The sequence below is a fragment of the Podarcis raffonei genome, chromosome 13 (genome assembly GCF_027172205.1).
Source record: "Podarcis raffonei isolate rPodRaf1 chromosome 13, rPodRaf1.pri, whole genome shotgun sequence".
Lineage (NCBI taxonomy): Eukaryota > Metazoa > Chordata > Lepidosauria > Squamata > Lacertidae > Podarcis > Podarcis raffonei.
This window is the reverse complement of record NC_070614.1, coordinates 20,816,901-20,839,520: the sequence shown is the minus strand read 5'-3', so window position 1 is coordinate 20,839,520 and position 22,620 is coordinate 20,816,901. Positions and strand designations below refer to the sequence as shown.

General features: G+C 47.9%; 1 protein-coding gene across 2 annotated transcripts in view; it reads right to left on the bottom strand.

Moving 5' to 3' along the window:
- Positions 1 to 21,561, bottom strand: part of FAM117A (family with sequence similarity 117 member A) — a 40,992-nt gene extending 19,431 nt beyond the window's left edge. The window contains exon 1 of one of the 2 annotated variants that reach the window (XM_053363173.1): positions 21,329 to 21,561. In XM_053363173.1, the coding sequence (XP_053219148.1) occupies positions 21,329 to 21,434 (106 nt within the window). In that variant the 5' untranslated portion in view covers positions 21,435 to 21,561. Of the gene's footprint in view, positions 1 to 15,164; positions 15,232 to 21,328 lie in introns of those variants that run through there. The other variant, XM_053363174.1, reaches the window with a different exon arrangement.
- Between the last annotated feature and the right edge of the window lie 1,059 nt (positions 21,562 to 22,620).

The following is a 22,620-nucleotide window of genomic DNA, read 5'->3' as shown; positions in this document are numbered from 1 at the left end:
AGGCAGCCAAATCCTTTAAATGTATAATGCGTGGGCCGGCCGTATGATCTTCCTAACCTTTCTGATGAGTGTGCTTCTGAATAAGCAACAAGAACTAAATCCAAAAACCCCAAAGGGAAGGAACAATTATTAGCAGATTCCCTCCGCACCCTGCCAAATCTCCCGAAAATTTTGCAAATGGATGGGGCTGCGTCTTGTTTTGGCATATGCCGTTCATATAATTTGGACACTTTATCTGTTCATTGCCAGAGGTGCCTTAGGTTCCCCATTTGGAGGGAACTCTGGACGTAAATTCCACACAGAATATATTTTGTTTGATCTCGCTTGTTTGATAAACTCAGAGGCTATGAAAAGTAATGAGGATCAACATCGGAATGATTTATGGGAACTATCGCGGAAATTATGAAAGCAGTAGAGGTATGAGATGATCAGAACATGGGAAGATACCTCCAAAAATTTTTATAATTTGGCATAATATTTGGACTGTTTGATTATTGAATAGTATGTGTAATTTGGAATATTTAATATGGTTTGATTGGATTGTTAAAGTGGAAAATTTAATAAATAGTATTTTTTTAAAAAATAGATTCCCCATTTCGATACTCCAGCTTGTTCAAAATTCAGCACCTATAGTAGTAGTATTATTAATTTTTTATTATTATTAGAATTTATATACCGCCCTATACCAGGAGGTCTCAGGGTGGTTCACATAATAAAATCAAGATATAAAAACACAAAATACCTAATAAAAGTAAAAACAACAACCCAATTACCCCCCCCCCATTTTAAAAGGGCATAGGATGTAAATCAGATCAACCAAGTGCCTGGTTAAAGAGGAACGTTTTTGCCTGGCGCCTAAAGGTGTATAATGAAGGCTCCAGGCGAACTTCCCTGGGGAGAGCATTCCACAGACGGGGGAGTATTTACCAAAGCTTGGATTTTGTTTTTTGGACTATGGAGCTCTCTGGTGTTGTGCCGTCTCCGTTGGCTCCCGGTTCCCAAGCACAATCCAAAGTGCTAATTTTGACCTTTAAAGCCCCCACTTTGGGGCCAGCCTCTCCTTAAGGCTGCCTCCTCCCACTTGGATGGCATTTGACGCCCTTCTCTGTGAACCCTCGCCATCCAAGATGTGGTGGGTGGGCACGTGCAATTAAGGCCTTCTCTGCAGCGGTCCCCAGGCTTGGGAACTCTTCCCCAATGAAAGCTCATTTGGAAGATGGTCAGTGCAGCCTACTTTTTATGGAAGACAGGTTTACAGGCTCAAAAGGCTATCTGGTCCAAGCCCAGTTTCATGAACCCTAAGAAGGGAGAGCAGGAGGGGTCCTGATGTTGCCAAACAACCGTCAGCACCTCGACAGCAGACCGAATAGGCACCCTGGTCAGCTGGCCAAGCTTCCCCACTATAGTGAGTTGTATTAGAGTGAAATGTACTGTATTTCTATACACAGCGCGCACACACCAGCATGCACAAATTTCATGCAAATCTGAGTCACTCTTTTTACTCCTCTGATCCTCTTGATTTGCTTGTAAGATGCTCAGTCAAAACTCTGCTTTTGCTCGCCAGCAACTCAATTCTTTTTTCCTTTTATTGCTATCGACCTCCTGTTACTTGTTGCGCCGTTTCATTGCTTATTTACTGTAACCAATTTAAAATTTGTTCGACTGTATTTCATTATTGCTGGCCTTGGGAATTCCAGGACGCAAAGGCTGCCACGCATGGTTAATGGTTTACTGTGAACGCAACTCTCCTTACCATGTACAGCAGCGACCAGCCAGGATATCTGGCTTTATCTTTACGATGGACCATTTGTTTAGCTCAAACAAGCCATGAGAATAAACCTTGGCTCTGCGCTGTGGTTTGTTTGGAGTAAAACACCACGATCAGACATAAAGCTAAGCCTAGAAGTGCGGCTTGCAACTCCTGTACACATGTTAGGGGAGAAACAAAACAGGACCCCTCTGTGTGTTCACAGCATATTCCTAGCTACGGTTTACTGTGACAGGCGAACAGGGACAAAGCCAAGAAGAGGTCACTTGTCTACCTTGGAGGGCCAATGCAACAGGTCAGCTTTCTAGACGCAGGAGCTAGCAACAAGTTTCCAAGCGTTTCTTTAAGTCCTGCTAAACCCTCTTCCTGTACAAGTCAGTTGGGAAGGGTGCACCTGTAAACAAAGCACTACTACTGCCCTTCCCCTTTAAGACAGACAGGCAGCATCGACTGTTTCCGAGCACAATTCAAAGTGTTGGTGCTGACCTTTAAAGCCCTAAACGGCCTTGGCCCAGTATACCTGAAGGGGCGTCTCCATCCCCATCGTTCTGCCTGGACACTGAGGTCCAATGCCTAGGACCTTCTGGCAGTTCCCTCGCTGCGAGAAGTGAGGTTACAGGGAACCAGGCAGAGGGCCTTCTCAGTAGTGGCACCTGCCCTGTGGAACGCCCTCCCAGCAGATGTCAAAGAGAACAACAACTACCAGACTTTAAGAAGACAGCAGCCCTGTTTAGGGAAGCTTTTAATGTTTAATAGACTATTGTATTTTAATATTCTGTTGGAAGCCGCCCAGAGTGGCTGGGGAAACCCAGCCAGATGGGCAGGGTATAAACATTATTATTATTATTATTATTATTATTATTATTTAATAGCTCAGTCGGTAGAACGTGAAACTCTTAGTCTTAGGGTTATGGGTTCGAGTCGCACGTTGGGCATAAATATTGGACTAGATGACCCTCGTGGGTCCCTTCCAACTCTGATTCTATGTGTGAAAAGGACTGGCTGCAACTTCCCCGGGTTTTTCCAAAGGGAAAGGGGGACTCACACCTCCTTTGCAACAGAGGCAATCTAAGAGCCTTCTGAACAAACTGCACCTGTATCCAATTTAGCGTGAGAAACACGCCCCCCCCCAATCCACTGGCTTGCTCAGTGGCCTTGGGCAATTCTCTCAGCTGAACCTTCCTCACAGGCTTAGAGATGAAATACGAGATGAGATGGTGTAACACCTAGCCCTTGGGACAAACATCTAATTGCATCTTAATACATTCGCTTCCCAATTGCTTCTGTACAGGAATGCATCCCCTCCTCTTATTTTTAGACTGTACGCATGTAGGCTGGGCCTGGTGTAGGCCTCCCCAAATTATTACAAGGATCTGCAACTATTTTCTTAGTAAAATGATGATTACTATTTCCTTGGCTGTGCCGGGGCAAGTCTATTTTATGCACTTATTTCTGATGCCGACGGCTGCAGCCATATTTAGGAACAGCTGTGCTCTCTGAACATTCCTGCTTCCCAGCATGCCCAGTCCCTGGTCCCCAGCATTTCTGGAAGTTGATAGGCTAAGCCTCAGTTCGGGGACCCAAGATCTCAGCTTTGCCAAGCCATAGCTTGTTGGCAGGGGAGGAACGAGACCACAGCTCAGTTGTAAAAGCACATACTTTGAAGGCAAAAGGTCTTAATCCCTGGCATCTCCTGGTAGGAACAGGAGAGATACCCTTCTTGGAAACAACCCTGAGCAATGATCCAACTTTATCAAAAGCCACTAGGTAGGCTTAGGCAGGCCACGGTGCCTGATCTTAAGTGTTAATCATAGCAGGTTTTATTACTGAAACCTCAAGAGCCTCTGCACTTTTGATTTCAGATGCGCGAGAGCCAGCTCACTCATTGGCAAAGGAAGCACACTGTACAGCGCTCACAAGTGCTGTTAACCACATGGGTCCTGAGCAGCAGATATATGACATTCGCCACCTCAAGAACCTTGACGGATGGATATAAAGCAAGCTGTGCCCTGAACAGTGTCGCATGCAGTTTAATCATAATGGAGACTCAAGACCCTTGTTCTTGTAAAGAAGCTGGTAAAATGCGGTCTTGACTATGCTACCACTCAGTGGATTTGTAACTGGCTGACTGACCGAACCCAAAGGGTGCTCATCAATGGTTCCTCTTCATCCTGGAGAAGAGTGACTAGTGGGGTGCCACAGGGTTCTGTCTTGGGCCCGGTCTTATTCAACATCTTTATCAACGACTTGGATGATGGACTCAAGGGCATCCTGATCAAATTTGCAGATGACACCAAACTGGGAGGGGTGGCTAACACCCCAGAGGACAGGATCACACTTCAAAACGACCTTGACAGATTAGAGAACTGGGCCAAAACAAACAAGATGAATTTTAACAGGGAGAAATGTAAAGTATTGCACTTGGGCAAAAAAAATGAGAGGCACAAATACAAGATGGGTGACATCTGGCTTGAGAGCAGTACATGTGAAAAGGATCTAGGAGTCTTGGTTGACCACAAACTTGACATGAGCCAGCAGTGTGACGCGGCAGCTAAAAAAGCCAATGCAATTCTGGGCTGCATCAATAGGAGTATAGCATCTAGATCAAGGCAAGTAATAGTGCCACTGTATTCTGCTCTGGTCAGACCTCACCTGGAGTACTGTGTCCAGTTCTGGGCACCACAGTTCAAGAAGGACACTGACAAACTGGAACGTGTCCAGAGGAGGGCAACCAAAATAGTCAAAGGCCTAGAAACGATGCCTTATGAGGAACGGCTGAGGGAGCTGGGCATGTTTAGCCTGGAGAGGAGGTGGTTAAGGGGTGATATGATAGCCATGTTCAAATATATAAAAGGATGTCACAGAGAGGAGGGAGAAAGGTTGTTTTCTGCTGCTCCAGAGAAGCGGACACGGAGCAATGGTTCCAAACTACAAGAAAGAAGATTCCACCTAAACATTAGGAAGAACTTCCTGACAGTAAGAGCTGTTCGACAGTGGAATTTGCTGCCAAGGAGTGTGGTGGAGTCTCCTTCTTTGGAGGTCTTTAAGCAGAGGCTTGACAACCATATGTCAGGAGTGCTCTGATGGTGTTTCCTGCTTGGCAGGGGGTTGGACTCGATGGCCCTTGTGGTCTCTTCCAACTATGATTCTATGATTCTATGACCCGTAGGAAGCTTTGCCTTGTGCAGAGTCAGGCCCCTTAAAAACAGAAGAGATCAGGCCATAGGCCAATCTAGTCCAGCATCACAGGGGCCAAGTAGATGCCTATGGAAAACCTGCAAGGAGGACCTGAGTGCAACTGCGCTCTCTCCACCAGTGTTAGAAACTCAGATATATAAGCTAGGGGCCAAATGGCTCCTTAAACCAAGGTTGCAGTCGCCAAAATGGAATGTCTAGTTGCCATTTGGGGGCAAGATGGCTCTAAAGTCTTCATTTTTCAAATGACTGTGATTGACCCGCAGTTAAACATCTGGCTAGTTCGGATGACAACTTGAGCTAGATTAAGAGCTTTGAGAATTCAAATAAGAAAAGTCACTTGATCCAGAAACAGTCCACATATATATTGGCCTATTCCGACCTCTTTTCGTTAATGGCGACTGCTCCTGCTCAGGCTGCACAGAAAAAGCATTTTGGTTCCAGACGTTCATTCCGATTGTGTAGATAAATGTAACTGATAGAATCCTACAGGATGGGTTATTAGTGAGTCACAACAGTCCAGGCAGAAGACAGATTATTTCCACACACGGAGACCTGCCTCTGCATCCTATTCCTAGGCAAGCAAGGTTCATGGTCACAGTTCAAGGACACATTCCAGCCATGCAAAACAAACACACTTAAGGAAAATGTGGCCTGTGGGAGCGGTGTGTGGCCTGGGGAAGAGCCCTGGGGGCCACACAGAGAGGCATGGAGGGCCGCATTTAGACCCCAGAAGTTGCCCATTATCCAGGCAGTGTTAGAAACTGAGATATGAAAGCTAGGAGCTAAATGGCACTTTAAACCTAGGTTATGGGTGCAGGAATGGAATGTGTAGGCACACTTTCTTTTATAACAAGAATAGAAAGCTGAAAATGAATGAACTGCAGCTAAAATATTATGCTCATTTTTCACATGGCCTAGTGCTTCCCCTGCACACACCCCTAATATTCTTAAGAGGGTCTCTTCTCCAGTCTTAAGAGTAGCTGGAAGTGGAGAGGCAGAAAAGGGCCCTCCTTTCCTTCCATACTCGGCAGTTTTAATCTGAATTCGTAGGCACAGTACTGCGCTCAGAGCTCAGAAACCAAATGCTAACCAAATTCCCTGTCGCAAAATGTGCCTAAACAAGGCATAGTATGCAAACTCTGGCCCTCCAGATGTTTGGAATTACAATTCCCATCATCCCTTACCACTGGTCCTGTTAGCTAGGGATGATGGGAATTGTAGTCCCAAACACCTGGAGGGCCGGAGTTTGCCTATGCCTGGCCTGAACCATGGGTAGGCAAACTAAGGCCCGGGGGCTGAATCCGGCTCTATCGCCTACTAAATCCAGTCCGCAAATCAGCGTGTTTTTACATGAGCAGAATGTATTCTTTTATTTAAAATGCATCTCTGGGTTATTTGTGGGGCATAGGAATTCATTCTTTTTCTCAAAATATAGTCCTGCCCCCCACAAGGTCTGAGGGACAGTGGACCGGCCCCCTGCTGAAAAAGTTTGCTGACCCCTGGCCTAGAACAATGGGAGTTTCGAACACTGCATCCAGCGTATGTTATTGCCCTGCTCTGTCCAGCTTCCCCATTTCTTGGGGGTTGCTTTTTCATATTTAGCTTTTCGAAGGCTAGACACCCCTGCTTGCCGGCACAGAGTGCATGCTTCCTTCTCTCACCCAATCAGTTTCTTTGGTAAAGCAAAAAGGGGTGCAGCAGCCACCCCCTTGCATCAAAGTTTTCACCCTCCCCACTTTAGCAGCAGCAGCAGCAGCAGTAGCAGAAGAATAATACTGGGCTATCTGCAAGTAATTGGTACTAGCCTGATTAGGGAGAAGAAATGAAAACACTGTTATCATGACCTGCAAAGGCCCCAAGAACCGCATTGTAATACTTCAGATTTATGGAATATCTAACCACTTCACAGCACGTTCTCGTAGCAAACTCTACAGCTCCTCCCACAGCACACGCCTGCGTTATCAATGTACTTTGGGGGGGAGGAAGCGCTGACACAGACCAAGTGGCACAGAGCCACCTGCAAATTTGTGGTTTGAGCCGGAGAGCTCTGAAGTGACGATTTCCTGGCTCCCAGCTCACTCTCAGCTATCACGCTCCCAGCTACCGCGTTTAAAGCAAAAGAGAAATGCCAACCCAAGCCCCAAAGCTGGAGATTGTTTGCTTTTTCATTTACACGTAAATTAATATGCACTCGTAATAACCAAAGCCGGGACCTCCTGGTACGCTGCCAAGGAGAGATCTCTGGCAGCTCAGATTCAGAGCTCCTGACTCACAGCAGTTTAGCAGCTATTTAAGGCACCCCCTCCACCGGTTGTTGACTGAGCATCAGGCAGGCTCTATTTGAGGCGCATGCAATGCGCACTCCGTTTCAGAGCAGTCGCAAGCCAGCTCGGGAGGCTGGTTCAGTAGCCCAAAAGCTCTGCCCTTTAACCCTAGAGCTGTGGCCGCTCAGTGGTGAAAAGGCAGTCTGCACAAACTCATGATCCCAGGGTTGGGGTGGTCAGCTGGTAAACGCCCCCCCCCATATAACTCGCACCTGATAGGCCCTGCCACGCTGAAGGCACCTGTGAAATCAGTGGCTGCACAGACAGACAGAGAGAGAGAGAGAGCGCGCAGAGTCAAGAAAGATTGCAGTCCCAACAGCTGGCCTGGGAGCAATTCTCAGCTCCTGTCAAAGCAGCACGGCCTAAAAATACACCAGAGGCAGCAAAACAATGCTCGCTGCAAGACAAAGATGGCATGCGAGAGAAGCAGAGGCAGGGTGGGGTGTCCTGTTTACAGCACAGCTCTATTATCAGCCTAGTCCATTAGGCTGGGTTCAGCCCAGCCACACCTGGCTGCATATTCTAGACTCCCATCGCTAGCTGAGCATCTCCGATCTGGGGAGTGGGGGGGGACGTCCAGAACAGAACAGCTCGGAGATAAATGGAACCGGCACTATCTCGGGCCACCAGTCTGGCAGCTGCCTCACATCTGGGGCTCCTCCGTCCGGGACAGCTCCTTTTTAATTCCCTAGTCTTGTTTTACACACTGAACGAAGGTGGAGGCAGGGAATCAGCATTTTGGAGAGGGGGCAAAAAGGGGGGTTCTGCTCCTTCCTCGCGCCCCCCCCCCCAATGCTCAGCTGCACTGGCTCTCAGGAACGCATGCAACAGTCCCTTCCTAGCTCATACGACTGCATCATGCAGAGGGCCAGAAATAAAACATCTGGATAGATCAATGCACACAATGGAATATAACACTGTTGCGTACAATACAACCAGAGCCACAGGAGCTAATGGGAGTCCCACATCCCCCTCTCCGCTCGACTTCTGCACTCTTTTTCACTAGCGGTACAGCAGGTATCTGAACTGCTGCTGCTACTCATCTCAGCTTGACCCCAATGCTGGAAAGAACTCCCCATATTTCCTGGAAGGGCGAGGTAGAAATTTAATAATAAAACTGTTTCTCAAACTTGGGTCGCCAGCTGCTGTTGGACTACAACTCCAATCATCCCTGACTGCTGGGGTCCTGCTAGCTAGGGATGATGGGAGTTGTAGTCCAACCAACAACACTGCAATAAAATATTCTCTTTGAATTAATGCATGGGTAGCTGAGTTCTCTGAGTGTGGGTGTGCACGCACCACTCTTCTCCAGACAGTGGTCTGAGTGTTTCATGTTTCAGTGTTTCATGCTGCTGCAAAAAGCAAATGTCTCATGTGCGGTCTGGTTGCATAAGTTTACCATGTGCTCAGGCATCCTTACATCATACTTATACATGCAGCTAAGCATACACCGGTATGAATGCACGTTGCATACGAAATGAAACCTTAAACAGAAGCAACATTTTTGTAGCCTGGAAGACCTTTCTCCTTGCAAGACCCATCAGCCTAAAGCAGCTGGAATGGCTGAGAAACTGCTCCACGCTTCTGCCTAGGCAGGCCTTACAACCTTTGGATGATCTGACAAGCGCTGCCACTGTGGTTTCCATTTATTGCAATACGCAACTGCGGGTTGCCCTTTTCTCATAGCGCGATTGTTTAAACCAAAACCATGAGTGCAAAATAAAAGCTGCAAATTACTACAACAACCACAAGTCATAAAATAGTGTAGCTAGTGTTCACAACCTAAGACAAGAGTACACATACAAGGTACAACCACAATTATTAGTAGCCTTAGGGGAGCTGCCAAATATAGCACAAGTTGCCAAGTATGACCAGGTCATCTTTCTACAGTAGTTCGAAAGAACTGTATGTTTTAACTGTTAGCCACTTTTGAGTTTCTTCTGGCCAAGAGTTATTAGGATAAAAACAACAGAAGAATTATGCAGCTTTTGTTGATAGCACCCAAGAACTTTGCTATTATTAATTAATTAATTAATTATTATTATTATTATTATTATTATTTTGCACTGCATTCTGCAGGGAGGCACAGGCAGCAATAGTCCCAAGTCGCAGTGCAAAACCTTCTGAAAAGCAAAACCTTCTGACAAGAGTAGCACAAGGAAAAACAGCAACCTAGCAATGACCCAAAGTATTAAGATTCCACGGAAACTTCCCATGTAGAGAAGTTCTTCCAGAACCACCACAAAATGAGCACCACAAATCTTTAACACCCGCAGCAAAGGAAACATTTAGACCCCCCCACCTGCACTATACATTTATATAAGAAGCACCACACCCCTTAAAAAGACATGGCCTCCCCCCAAAGAATCCTGGGAGTCGTAGCCTTCTAAGGATGTTGTTGGGGGTTGTTAGGCGACCCCTGTTCCCCCTCGCAGAACCACAATTCCCAGAGTTCCCTAGGAAGAGGGATTGATTGTTAACCACCGCTCTTGAGAATTGTAGCTCAGAGAGGAAAGGGGGGGGGGGATCCGTCAGCAGCCTTAAACTACCATTCCCAGCATTCTTTGGGGCAAACCATGGCTGTTTAAAGCGGCGTGCTACTGCTTTCAATGTATATAGCACAGATGGAGCCTATTATTACTGTGAGCAGCCTGGCTGCAACAAGGAAGCGGTAGTAAACAGCCCCAGACTCTGGACACTGTTGAAAGTCAGGAAAATTGATACTGCCAATTCTATGCCAGCCTTGGTGCCTTCCAGGCATTTTGGGCTCCCAACAGTGTGGGCAATAGTCAAGGCTAATAGGAGACCACCAGTTTTTTTTGGGGGGTGGGGGTAGGAAGATACTCTAGATCAGTGTTTCCCCAACTTGTCTCTCCAGCTGTTTTTGGACTGCAACTCCCCTACCTAGCAAGACCAGTGGTCAGGGATGATTGTGGTTGGAAAACAGCTGGAGACCCAAGTTTGGGTAAGCCTGCTCTGGGTTCTCCCCTCCACCCAGGCACGTATCCTACTGCTTACAGTTCCACTAGGCCCAGTAGCTAAAACATCCAGCTCATAGTAGAGACACTCTTATTTTCCATTCTTTGCTAGGCAGGAGAAGAGCCAGCAGTTGTTCGCAATATAAAAGCTCTCTTCCATCAGCTCCATCCACCCACACCGACGACGCAAAGTGGAATTTTTGTCCTTCGGCATTCAAACATTTCCACCCGGCCAAGAATACGCCCAGTTTGCTCTATTTGGCAAGCAGCATCCCGACTGACCAACCAACTAACCAGCAACCCCCACCCCTACACAACCACAACCACACACACACACACTAACTAGCCAACATGCCTGGTGCTTCCAAAAAAAAAAAAAAAGGCAAAAGTTTCACAGTGGTTTCCCTCTCTGCTCTTGGACTGGTGCACAGCACCTAGGCTGCAAGGAAACTATTTGGCGGAGAGGTTCCAATGAAAACCCCCAGCGTCAGATGGATGAGTCACCTCGGTTTTTTGTAACAGCAAGTTCCTGAAAAGTGAAATATCACCACAATGTGCTGCAAGCCAGAGAGAAATGCTCCCTTTGCCCTGGTTGAGAAGGGGATGACTGCCAACTACCGCTCGTGTCTGTTCCGAAGCCTCTGCTTTGCTAGTTTCCATAACCTACTTTCTTATCAGCTGATGGTAGCAAGCAGGGACCGGTAGATTCTGCTGCTCCGTTTTAACTGCCTAGACAATCTCTGGGCAGAAGCCTCGAGTCTTCTGGCCCAAACTACTCCCACCGATTCCATTTTGCTCCCAGAAATCCAGAGTTCTGGCACTGGAAGGGTGGGAAGGAGGCAGAAGCAGCCTTCTCTCCTCCAGATAGCGGCACTGAATGGCCCAAACTGTGGCAAGCAAGAATGATCACTGGGCACACAGGGGGAAACCCTAGGTGACCACACCGTCCCCAACAGCTCTCCTGGAGCCAAAAGCAGCATGGAGAAAACAGTGGTGCTTCTTCCACCACCCTCCATTGGTTTGCCTGGGTCCAACAGTCATTTGGATTCTCCCCCTCTTAGAAATGATTCCACCAAACTGCAATTGCACCCGGCTAAATCAGCAAAAGGGATGAGATAGCCAGGACCCACAATGTCAGATCAATGCGGGGACCAGCTGCCATTCACTCTGGGCTTTTAAGAACACAGGAAGAGCCTGCTGCATCTAGCGAATGAGTCATTTAGTCCGGCGTCCCGTTCTCATAGTGGCCAACCAGCAAGCAGGATTCTAGCAAAAGAGCACTCTCCCTTCCTGAGGTTTCTAGCAACAGGTATTCAGAAGCACAGCTGCCTCCAACTGAAGGCACGGGGGGGGGCGGGGATACCCATACCCATCACGGCTAACAGGCACGAGTTTGGAAGCCAGTCTCCAGCAAGAAACATGGTGATGTTATGGAAAAGCTGGTGCCTGGATTTCCTTATGCCCCTCTTGTGACATGCCTCTGAGCTTGCTGTCCATTATTTCAAAGCCTTGAGTGCTTCAGCAGAGAAAGAGAGAGAGAACAGTACATTAAAGGAAGCAATTGGTAAAATTCACCAGCCAGGGCTTACACTTAAGAGTGGAGGTCAAGAGGACTAAGGTTGGCAATGCACTTTTGGAATGCCTACTTTCTGAACATGTGAAGAGGTCTTCTTGAGGAGCCACAGCCCACCCACACCCCATATATCCAGGCAGCAGGGGCAAGTTACTACTGGACGGAGAAGCTCGAGACATAAGCACCTTTAATGGGGAGAATAAACTATGCCAACAGCATCCCCCTGGGGTGAGGTTCTTGGGGTGGGGCAGAGAAGGATAACTCTCAAGCACACTACCTGCAGGGTGCATCCTCCTCTACCAAGACTAGCAAGATCCTGTCTGCTCAGAAGCACAACCTATGTTAGCAGTTTGTATGTCAGCTTCCACAGAACTGTTTCCATTAAGCGGTGACTAATCTCTACTGTTCCGGCACAAATGCCCCATCAGGATCTCAGCTCTGCATTTAAAGGCTGTCACAATGCCAGATTTAAGCCATCTGTGCAGCGATGATGCCAGGCAAGACTGCTTGGCTCCCCCCACCCCCCCGAGACACGAGAGGGTACTAAAGGCATAGAAACGAGCAACTTGGACCTCAAACGCAGGAAAAGTTGACAGGAGATTTTTTTTTTCCAGTTTACAGAACTGAGAGGAATTAGCTGGTGGCTCACACGGCAGTTTTACTCAACTTAGACCGAAGCAAGCATCACATTTTCCAGCTTGGTAAGAGAACGAGACCAGGACTGAAATCATGGCTTTCGTTAGCATCCACTCCACAATTAAGTGCCTTCTCGGAATCAAATGCACCAGCAACAGGCAGCTGCCACTGCCACACCCTGCCCGTCTGTTTCATGTTTAGATATCTAATGGGTAAAGAAAGAGTAACTTTGCTCTTGAAGAAGAGGCCAGGAGCAGAACGACATGCTACACCAGGAGTGGGGAGTCCTTCGTCCTCCAGATGCTGCTGGACTCCAACTCCCATCAGCCCCCACCAGCAAGGCCTGGGGTGCTGAGAGATGCAGTTCAGCAACATCTGGATTCCTCCCACTGATGCTAGACACATGTGCACCTTATGAGAGCATGTCAGTGAAGATCCGTAGGGGGAAATAACCACCCACTACTACTTCAATTTAAATTACCCTGCCCTGAAACGTAGTTTTTCTTCCATAGTATTAAAAACTCAGATACAATATAAAAGCTAGGGGCCAAATCGCTCCTTAAACAGAGCTTGCAGTTACCAAAACAGAATGTCTAGTTGCCATTTTGGGGGCACAACAACTCAAGTCTTATTTTTCAAATGACGGACTGTCTGTGATTGATTCTCAGTTAAACATCTTGCTAGTTCAGATGACAACCTTGAGCTGTGTTAAGAACCTTGAGAACTTTATCTGGGGACAGTCCAAATATATATCATCCTATTTCTTCTGGGTCCCCCCCCCTTAATGGTGACACAGACCATTCATAATGTAAGAATATTCTTCACAACTGAGCAGGGCAGTAGGGTGGGGTAAGTGAAGACAAGCTGCAACACTGAACTGTAAGGTTGTGCACTGCTCCTGCTCAGGCTGCACAGAAAAAGCATTCTGGTTCCTGAAATTCATTCCGATTGTGCAAATAAAATATAACTGAAAGAATTCTACAGGATGGGCTATTAGTGTGTGAAAACAGTCCAGACCCAGTTATCTCCAGACATGCACCTCCAGATGGTGGAGATGTCAGGCGTCATCCTGGTGCACAGAGATCTTCACAAGTGGCAGTCAGGTGCAAAATGCCCCTGGCTCCTGGCTAATTTCAAACACAGACACCCAAAGGAGCCGAGGGGGACTTAGCAGTAAAGTGGTGTATGCACAGAAAGGTTAAGGGCATCTGTCCTCCAATACATCATTCTAACTCTTCCTGCTCCTCACCCTTCTGTGAGATGGAGGGAGCACCTCCGCCTGCCTTTTGTTGTGTTTGCAAGAAACATGCAATTGGGCCCCACAATCCCAGTACCACAGTGTGTTAAGCCTGCTTATAGAGACAATGAAACCTTCCCACTCGGGAGCGCAGACACACTGCATGCAGGGCAGCACTGTGGGTGCAGCTCTGTTGCATGAGTGCTAGCATTCTTGGCCTGCTCACCTTCAGCACTTTGTACCACTGCTCCCTACTTTGCACCCAAGGAGGCCCTAGGCAAGCAGCAGTAGGGGATTCTTCTGCCCCCTCCACCCCAGCCCCAAATGCATTTTATAATCACCCAAAGGCTACACCCTACGACTGGCCCCTATCCTGCAGCCGCGATGCCAGACGCACAGTGGAGGTGCCAGTGGGTCACACTCTGGACCTATGCTTCTTCTCTTGAAGGGACAAGTCCCAGCAACTGTATGGATCAGGAGACTGCAATGGCAGCCACCAGACCTCATATATAACCATCAAAAACTTGTTGTCTGGCCCTCAGCCACCAACTGAGCTTGCTGCAATGCTAAAAAACCGTTCATAAACATCCTAATTGTGGAGTAAGAGACCACCATGCAATGCTGAAATCAACACTCCTGCTGAAAGTGAATTGGAAGATCAACTGAAGGGGTTGGGGGGGGGAGAGAAAGTGTCTCTGCATATTAGGGGAGATGGGCATATTAACCGTTTGATGCTGCAGCCAGGTCATAATTGTGCCAAACCCCGGAGTTGCTCCTCTATAATCTGGCCCTAATGTAGCACTCCACTGATTTTATTATGGTTCAGGGCTTTTGGCAGCGTTTGTCATCTGGCGATGGGCATCTGGTAACTGCAGAGCATTCTGCTCTCAAGTTCTCTGCAGCAACCTCCCTCAAAGCACAGGGACAGGGGAACCGCCTGGCCCAGAGAGGCTGAAGAGAAGGTACCAAGGAGGGAATCTTTCACATAGGCACCAGGCACCATTTTTATCCTTGGTATTTGCAAGCAGCCTTTTGTACTATTTATAGCAGAAAGCGGTGCATATGTCTTAAATAAAACTAGGTGGCATGAGCCGTTGATGGAAAGAGGCGCGAACAGCTGAATTTCCTAGGTGGTAAAACACACACACACACACACACACACACACACAAAATATGAAAACTTTGGCTGAAAGCCTTTTTTTTCAAAAAAAGGAGAGAATAACTTGCCTCCTTCTACTTTTGCTCCAATATATTCCAGTCAGTGTCTTGATGGGTTAGCAGATGGTAACTACCCTCTGTTGTGGTTGTGTTTGCAGGATATTAATGAAGATGGGGTGAATGTTTTATCAAGAGGTAAGTAAGAAAACGAAACAAAAAGGTGACTCAACAGGGCTTACATAACGTTGAGTTGTTTGCCCTGCGATAATAGGACATAACTGACAATGCTTACCTATTGTGTATGGTTTTGATTGCCAGATACAAATGTACATTTGTAATTTCCTTACTTCGCTCTCGCCTCCGTGATAAACCTTTTAGCGCCTGTTCAAACATGTGATACGAAAAAAACCTCGAGCCGGGTGATGCAGTTCTGTGGCAAGAACTGTTATCAAACCATAGTGGATCTTGTCTTCCTTGGGGGCAACTTGTTATTCTACGGATTATTTACGTGCTGCTTTTTTTGTTCAAGGGTTCAACCTACGAATACAGGTTAATCGCAACAATATAAAACAGCAAAACCACAAAGCACCTACCAGCCACACAGAGCTACAGAGCATTCCACCTCTCACTTAGCAGCCACTCCCAGCTGGTCCAATGTCTCAGTAAGTCCATCTACAACAAATCACATCACAAAGGAGCAACCCAAAGGGACAGTCTCTTACCCTTTGGGGTTGCCCCACTGACAGCAGCCTGCTGTGCTCCCAAATGAGTAGGCTCAAGCTGTGGGAGTGGCTGGCTTCTTGCTCTTGATGGGCAGGGCTGGTGGTGTTGTTTTCCAGGTGCAGCAGAGCAAGGCTGGGGAATCTAAGGTTGCTATCTATCTCCAGCCAGCAATAGTCCTCCCACTGCTACCTGCCTTCTCTTGGTAGCCGCTTTTCTGTTCATGTGCATCCAGCATTCGAAATTTACCAGGTGCATTTTGCACCTGCCGATCAGCCACTTGAGGCCAAGTGAAGATGCTCGGGTGCCAGGATGGTGCCCGACGTCTCCACCATCTGGAGGCGCATGCCAAGGGATCCTTGGATCGTGACCTTTTTCACACACTAGCAGCACATCCTGTAGAAGAATTCTGCTATATTTTGTCTGCACAATCAGAATTAATTGCAGGAGCCAAAGAGCCATATTGAAAAATATGACTTTCGAGCCGCCTGACGCCAAAAATTGCAACTAGACATTCCATTCTGGCGACTGTAACCCTGGTTTAAGGAGCCATTTGGCACCTTAAGCAAACACTGGTTGCAACACTGGTGATAATCCTCCCATGATTCCACTGCCAACTGTCTCCAAATGAAAACAGGACTGAGGTTTCCTCTTCCTCCTTTCCATTCTTGTGCCCCTCAACAACTTTAGGATTGCTAACCACCTAACCGGGGGAATAACCACTACCACCACAACCTTACAAGATTTTAGTGCTTCTGGGCCTGTTGCCAGGGTTGTGCGAGCACCAGGATTGGGGGCTAGCTGCCAAAGTTTGAACAGAAGCCGGAAGCATCGTTTTCACATAGTGTGCAAGGCTCAACTGTGTCACCCAACACGTGTGTAACCAAGGAGGCAGAATGCTGAGCTCAGAGCTAGCTCATCATTTCCGCAGGGGCTGTGACACAAGGGGCTGCAGGGTGAATGTGCTTTCTCTGTAACCACCCACCGCAGGCTCCCTAAGGCTGAGGAAGGCAGGGTGGCGGCAGAGCAGCTTGGTGGCAGATGTCAAGGAGATTTTTCTCACGCCCACTTCCCTTCGCCCCGCACAGAAAGAAAAAGCACAGGCTGTGCCCACTGTATTCACCACCACAGGGAAGATTTTTGATATTACTAATTCTGCTCCATCCACCACCTCTGCCCAGGTGCCATGAGCACACACATCCTATGCAAAGCAGGCTGAGAGCTTCTTTTGGGGGGGGGGAGAACCCAACCACCTCTTCATGCAAGCCTATTACCTGCCTTGCCATCTCGTATTCCTTTCATTCTACCCACTCAGCCTGAAATATAAATTCGCATGCCTCTAAGGCACTGCGTGTACTTTCCCTGGCTCGGCAATAACTACTTTCTGCAAATGGGAGTCATTTGTCAAGGCCCTCTGGTAACAGGGGTAGTATTTTTTAAAAAAACAGAACACAAAAAACACACCTCGGTCCTAACTAGTACCAGAGTCGGAACTGGATAATGAAAGAGAAAATGGGATCTAAGGGATCAGCTCTCACTGAAAACAGATGGCATTTCCCAGCCTCCTAATTTTGATAAGGAGCCTTGAGGGGATCTAAATCTTACAACGCTGCTAATGCCTTGTGGGATCTGTGTGGATCTCTGGAGCAATTCTCCGTCTTCCATTTGTTGCGCTGGTAATAGAAAACAGAAGCAGGCGTATGTTTAAACTTGGATCTGCCACGATCTTGCAGAAACGTGCATGTGCATGGGAGGGGGGCAATTTAAAGAGCAAAGCAGGAATGCAATATCTCCACTGCATATCCTTTTTGCTTCTCAAGCAGTAACCTCTCCCCCCCCCCCCCGCTTTTGTGGGTTTCTACAGATCTGGGCGCAAACACTCAAATCTCCTGGCATCCAGCATCATCTGACCCTGAGCTCTCGGTTCCTTATTTAAACACACTCAGCTTGTATTATGTACACAAAACACAAGTGAAATCTACACTTCTGTATTCCCCTTTGAGCTGGCAAACACATGCCCTGAACTCCAGCCATTTTGCTGATAGGAATGTTGTTACATGAGGGTCCCCAGGATGCCTTTGTCCACCAGAGGGGGAAATACTTTCTCTCTAGGAGGAGTTTCTCTATGTGTGTAATGCAGGGTCTGAAAGGAATTACTAGGGAACAGAGGGTGTTTTTACAGAACACCCCCTTGCTAGGACAGAGAGATCATGGCTGTGATGTGTGTCAGCTGCTCAAAATAAGGCACTAAGGAGTTATTCAGTCTTGTCCCACAGCACACACAGCCTTACTTCTTAACACTGGAATTCAATTCCTTCAGATCTCACCATTAGCTCCTTTAGGTGATTCACAAAGTAACAAAGATACGCTCGTTTCAAAAGGGGAAATGGAAGAATGCAATCCTTTTTTTACTAATCAAACATCTTATTAGGATGGGTTTCAATATTTTCAAAGGAAAACATTGGCATCAATACACTAATAAACTAGATATAAAGGTACACCTTTTATGAAGAGCAGCTAGGCCAGAAATTTGGGCAATTTCTTATGGAGTCTGGCCATAACATTGCACCCTACTGATTTCATTGTGGTCCTGTCTTTGGCAACTGAAAATAATGCATTTGTCAACTAATGATGGGACAGCTGCCAACCTCAGAGCATCCTGACTTGCTGTGTGCTGCCTGGGGGAGTTTAATAAGTTGTCATAAGCTGCACATGGAGCAAGAATAGACAGGCTTCTATGTTATTAATGTTATTAATTCCCCCAACATCATAAAACAAAGAGTTTAGCAGTTTCTCCAATAAGATGCACATCCACCAAACTGGTCAAAAGGCAACCTGTTTTAAGGCAACACTGACATTTCTTACTGCTAGAGATAACTGCAAAGTTAAAAAAAAAGCATCCAGCTGGATCAATGGTTTGATGTGACAGCTAATACAGCCTTGCAGAGCCTCAGCTACTAGATCAAACCAGAGCTCCCTGAAAGAACTTCACTCCTTTGCTGAGCAACAGATTCTAAGACTAAAATGTGCAGAGGTGAAAAGACTTCACTCAAAATGCACTGTTTCCTCAACTTATAAAAAACAACACAGCACTATGAAGTGTTCTGGCGTACTCTTTGGGATAGGCCTGGAAAAACACATATATTCCTGCAAGAATACAATCTGAACGAACAACTGTTAATGCTTTATTTTCACAGTTCAGTCTCCTTTATGGGAGCTTGCATAAGGTGTTAGGTACATATGAACTGCAACAGGTACATATGATCTGGCACTAGGTACTCACCCTAAGATTAAACAGGCATGGCTTTCTATTCTTTAAAACATTAAGTCAAGCAAACCACAACAGCAGTAAAGGAAGATCAGTAAGCCAAGCCAAGCTCCCCACAGAATAAAAGAAGCCCAGCTTCCCAAAGCACAAACACACAGCGTCTATACGCCCTAGAGAAGAATTTAGAGGAGGGGAACAGCAAGAGACTGAGGCTGCCACAGGCACAGGCACATCCTTATCTCTGTTTCCAACTTCTGATTGATCCATCATGCAAATGCGCCGACAGCTTTAGCTCCTGCTTTTTGCTGTTATGTACAGAATCACCTGAATAGGCTAACCATTTTGTCTGCAAAGGAAGATTGGCCACGAACTGGCTGGTGCTAAATCAAGATGACCCAGATACAGTTGCCTCTGCCCCCCCAAAAGAAAACCCTGAAGAGAAAGGAGGTGGTAGAATATCATAGCAATGAAATCAAAGTGCAGGAGAGAGGGGAAAGTGTGTTATAATGGGGCACCACTACTCCCCATCTCTGTCAAAGTTCTGTCCTCCCCCCCCCCATTTCCCCAGACTAAATCCTTCTCCTGTCCTACCTACATTAAGCTCCCACCATGTTCCTTAGCCATTTATCACAGCCAAGTACACCGAATACATAGAACACCCTGCTACTGCTGCCCCCATTACTTCCACATCCCTCCCCAGGTGCTTGCTGCTCCCACCATTTCACAACACAGAAGCCCTCAGCTGCTACTGCTCTTCACTGATCTCGGCCTAACTTTTCCACACCCACTGTTTGACCTGCCCTATAGCTTCCTCTGTTCCAGGACCATTTGCAAATGTTTTTACAAATCCCCACCTGTTCAAGCAGCCTCCATTTTCACAGCCCAGGAAAGCCACTAAATATTCCCTCCGAGCCCTGAACCTGCTTGGTTCCACCTGCAGCACCTCCATCAATTATTAGTCCTCTAAAAAAAAGATGCCACAACTCTTGTTTTGTTGCAGCAGGCTACTATGGCTCCCCCTCTAGAAGCGGACCCTTTTTTTTCTTCTATGCTCCCATCCAAAATTTGACCTATCCCATTTCTTCACTGTATACAGTGGTGCCTCGCAAGACGAAATTAATTCGTTCCGCGAGTCTTTTCGCCTTGCGATGTTTTTCGTCTTGCGAAGCACGGTCCGTCGCAACTGCGCCTCTTCAAGCGGCTTTAAGAAAAAAGCGAACAAACTCGCAAGACGTTTTCGTCTTGTGAAGCAAGCCCATAGGGAAAATCGTCTAGCGAAGCAACGCAAAAACCAAAAAACCCTTTCGTCTTGCGCGTTTTTCGTTTTGCGAGGCATTCGTCTTGCGGGGCACCACTGTATACATATTTTCATACCTTCTCCCATATAGGTATCCTAACTTGGGCCACAGAGCTCCAGCCTGCGGTGCAAGCAGCTCCAGGGAACACCCCCACCCCCAAAAACAGCACTGCCCACCTTCTTCCTCCACACCCACTTCGTTTTAAACTGCTCTTTTCTGAGCCTTCTTTCAGCTGTGCAACGTCCCTTTTTCCCCTTCAAAATAATAGAACTCTGGCTGCATTCCAAAGCGTGGCCACATCATATGGCAACAATGATACTTGCAGCCTATTAATCTCCAACGTTGTGTTGTTTTAGCTTTCTCCAACACTCAAAGAGTAGGCCTTTTTCAGGGGAGCTTTCCACCAGGCTCCCAAAGATCCCTTTCTGGTGTGGACACAGCTAACCCACCCACCAGCAGTATAATATGTAGGCAGGATTTTATGAGGGGTGTATGTGTTGGTTCATCCCAATATGCATTACTTCACAGTTTCTTGATGGGAGAATCTCTCCTGGAGTTTTTGCTGCCTGTTCAACCCAGCAACTTGGGTCCCTGCAGATTGCCTGAACTCAATCACGCTTAATAAGCTTATTGTCAGCTGTAAACTGGGGGGAGGGGGATCCCCTCATTGTTCACACCCTGCGCCCCCTCGACTTAACCTTCGCCCCTTCAACTCCACAGACCAATCGCCCTCAGATGAAGGGCAGCATACAAATTTAATAATTGCCCGACTACCTCAGAAACTACCTCAACCCCCCCTCGCCTTCTTTGCACTTTATTTTTTTAATAGCAACTTGCACCCATTGCTTTCTCAGCCCCCGCATCCCCGAACCCATGACTTGCCCTCATGCAGCCCTTACTCCAACATGGCTCCCCCACCTTACTTCCCCCTCTCTACTGCACCCCACCCAGCTGCTCAGCTCCCCAACAGCCCTCAAACACTTTCTACCCCCCCCCCACTCGAACTTACCGGTTTTATTCCCCTTCCTCACTGTTTGCTTGCTTGCTTGCCCACCTACGGCCCCTAACCTGCTGCCCCCTCAGGCGGCTACCTACCCTGTCCCCCCCTCACCATGTAGTTAGGCCTAGCCAGGTCTCGTTTAACGGACGCCCCCGCCCCCCCCCAGGTACCTGCCCGGCCCCCATCTCCGCCTCGACGGTGCTGCAGCTGGAAGGGGACGGTGGCCCTGAGCGGCTGCAGCCCGCCCCGGCAACACGAGGAGGTGCCTGCCGCCATGGACCAACCCCGCCACCTTCCAAGCTCCGCGGGCGAGGTGGCCGCGCCAGCAGCTTCCCGAGCGGCCGCCTGCAGACCCTCTCTCGCCGCCTCCGCCGCCGCGACTGAGCCGCCCGCGGGACGCCCCTGGCACGGGGTCCCCTTTTCAACGCGCTTGGGGCGGGACGCCGCACGGCGGATGCCGGTCATTGGCCACCGGAGTTGGGTTGGGCGGGGTCCCCGGAAAAAGACCACGCCCACGGGACCGCCCCCTCTGCCCGCTCGCCGTGCACAGAACGGAGGGCCAATGGGGAGGCTTCGGGCTTCTTGCACGCAGCGCGCGACCTCTTCCTCCTCTTCCTGCAGGTTTGCTTAAGACGGTCCCCATAGACTTGTGCTGGTAAGGCTCCTATGCAAGGTTGCTCGGCTTGGGGGTTTCTCGAGTTGTGGTGGGGTTTTGTGTGCTTGCCCCAAAGGTAGAGGCGGGAGCGAGAGAAATGCAGGGTTAGTGTTTGGTTTTTTTTAATGCAAGCTGCGATTCGACTGAGCAAAGCAGCACGCTATCTCTCCCCCCCCCAAAAAAAACCAACCAACCCCCGAAAGGAAACAGCTGGCGTTCCTTCTAAATTCACCTTTTATATCCAGCAGAAAATGGGGTTTTAACACATGGGCGTAGCCGGGGGGGGGGGGGGACTGCCCCTCTAAATCAAGCAAGTAAATTAAAACACTTAACTAAAAGTACACATTAACAGATTTTTCAGTGCACAAGGGGTCGAAAGAAAGACATTTAAAACAACCGTTGTTGAGACATTTCATTCCAAATCTGCTCAGAGCCAGGCAAAGGATGGTGACAGGTGGGGTGTCCTGCCCCCCCCAAGCATAAATCCTGGCTACAGCTGTGGTTTGGCAACACGGTGGTTATTAGCAGTGGGGGCATGTCTTAATCAGCAGAAATGTTCTGTGCTCAGAGTGCCGCACCCCCTCCATAAAGCTTGCTCCAGGATTTGGGGAGAGGAGAGCTCTTAAGGAATAAAACTCAGTTCAATAGCCAGGGCACCCAAGCAACAGTTGGGATCCAGCTGAATTTGGGAGTAGTAAAGGCATCTGGTTTTCCATCCCCACTCTCAGGTCTTGAGCTCATAAGAACACTGAACTTGAGCATTGACTGGTAACACAGAACTAGCAGCCCCATGAGAAGCAGCCTTAA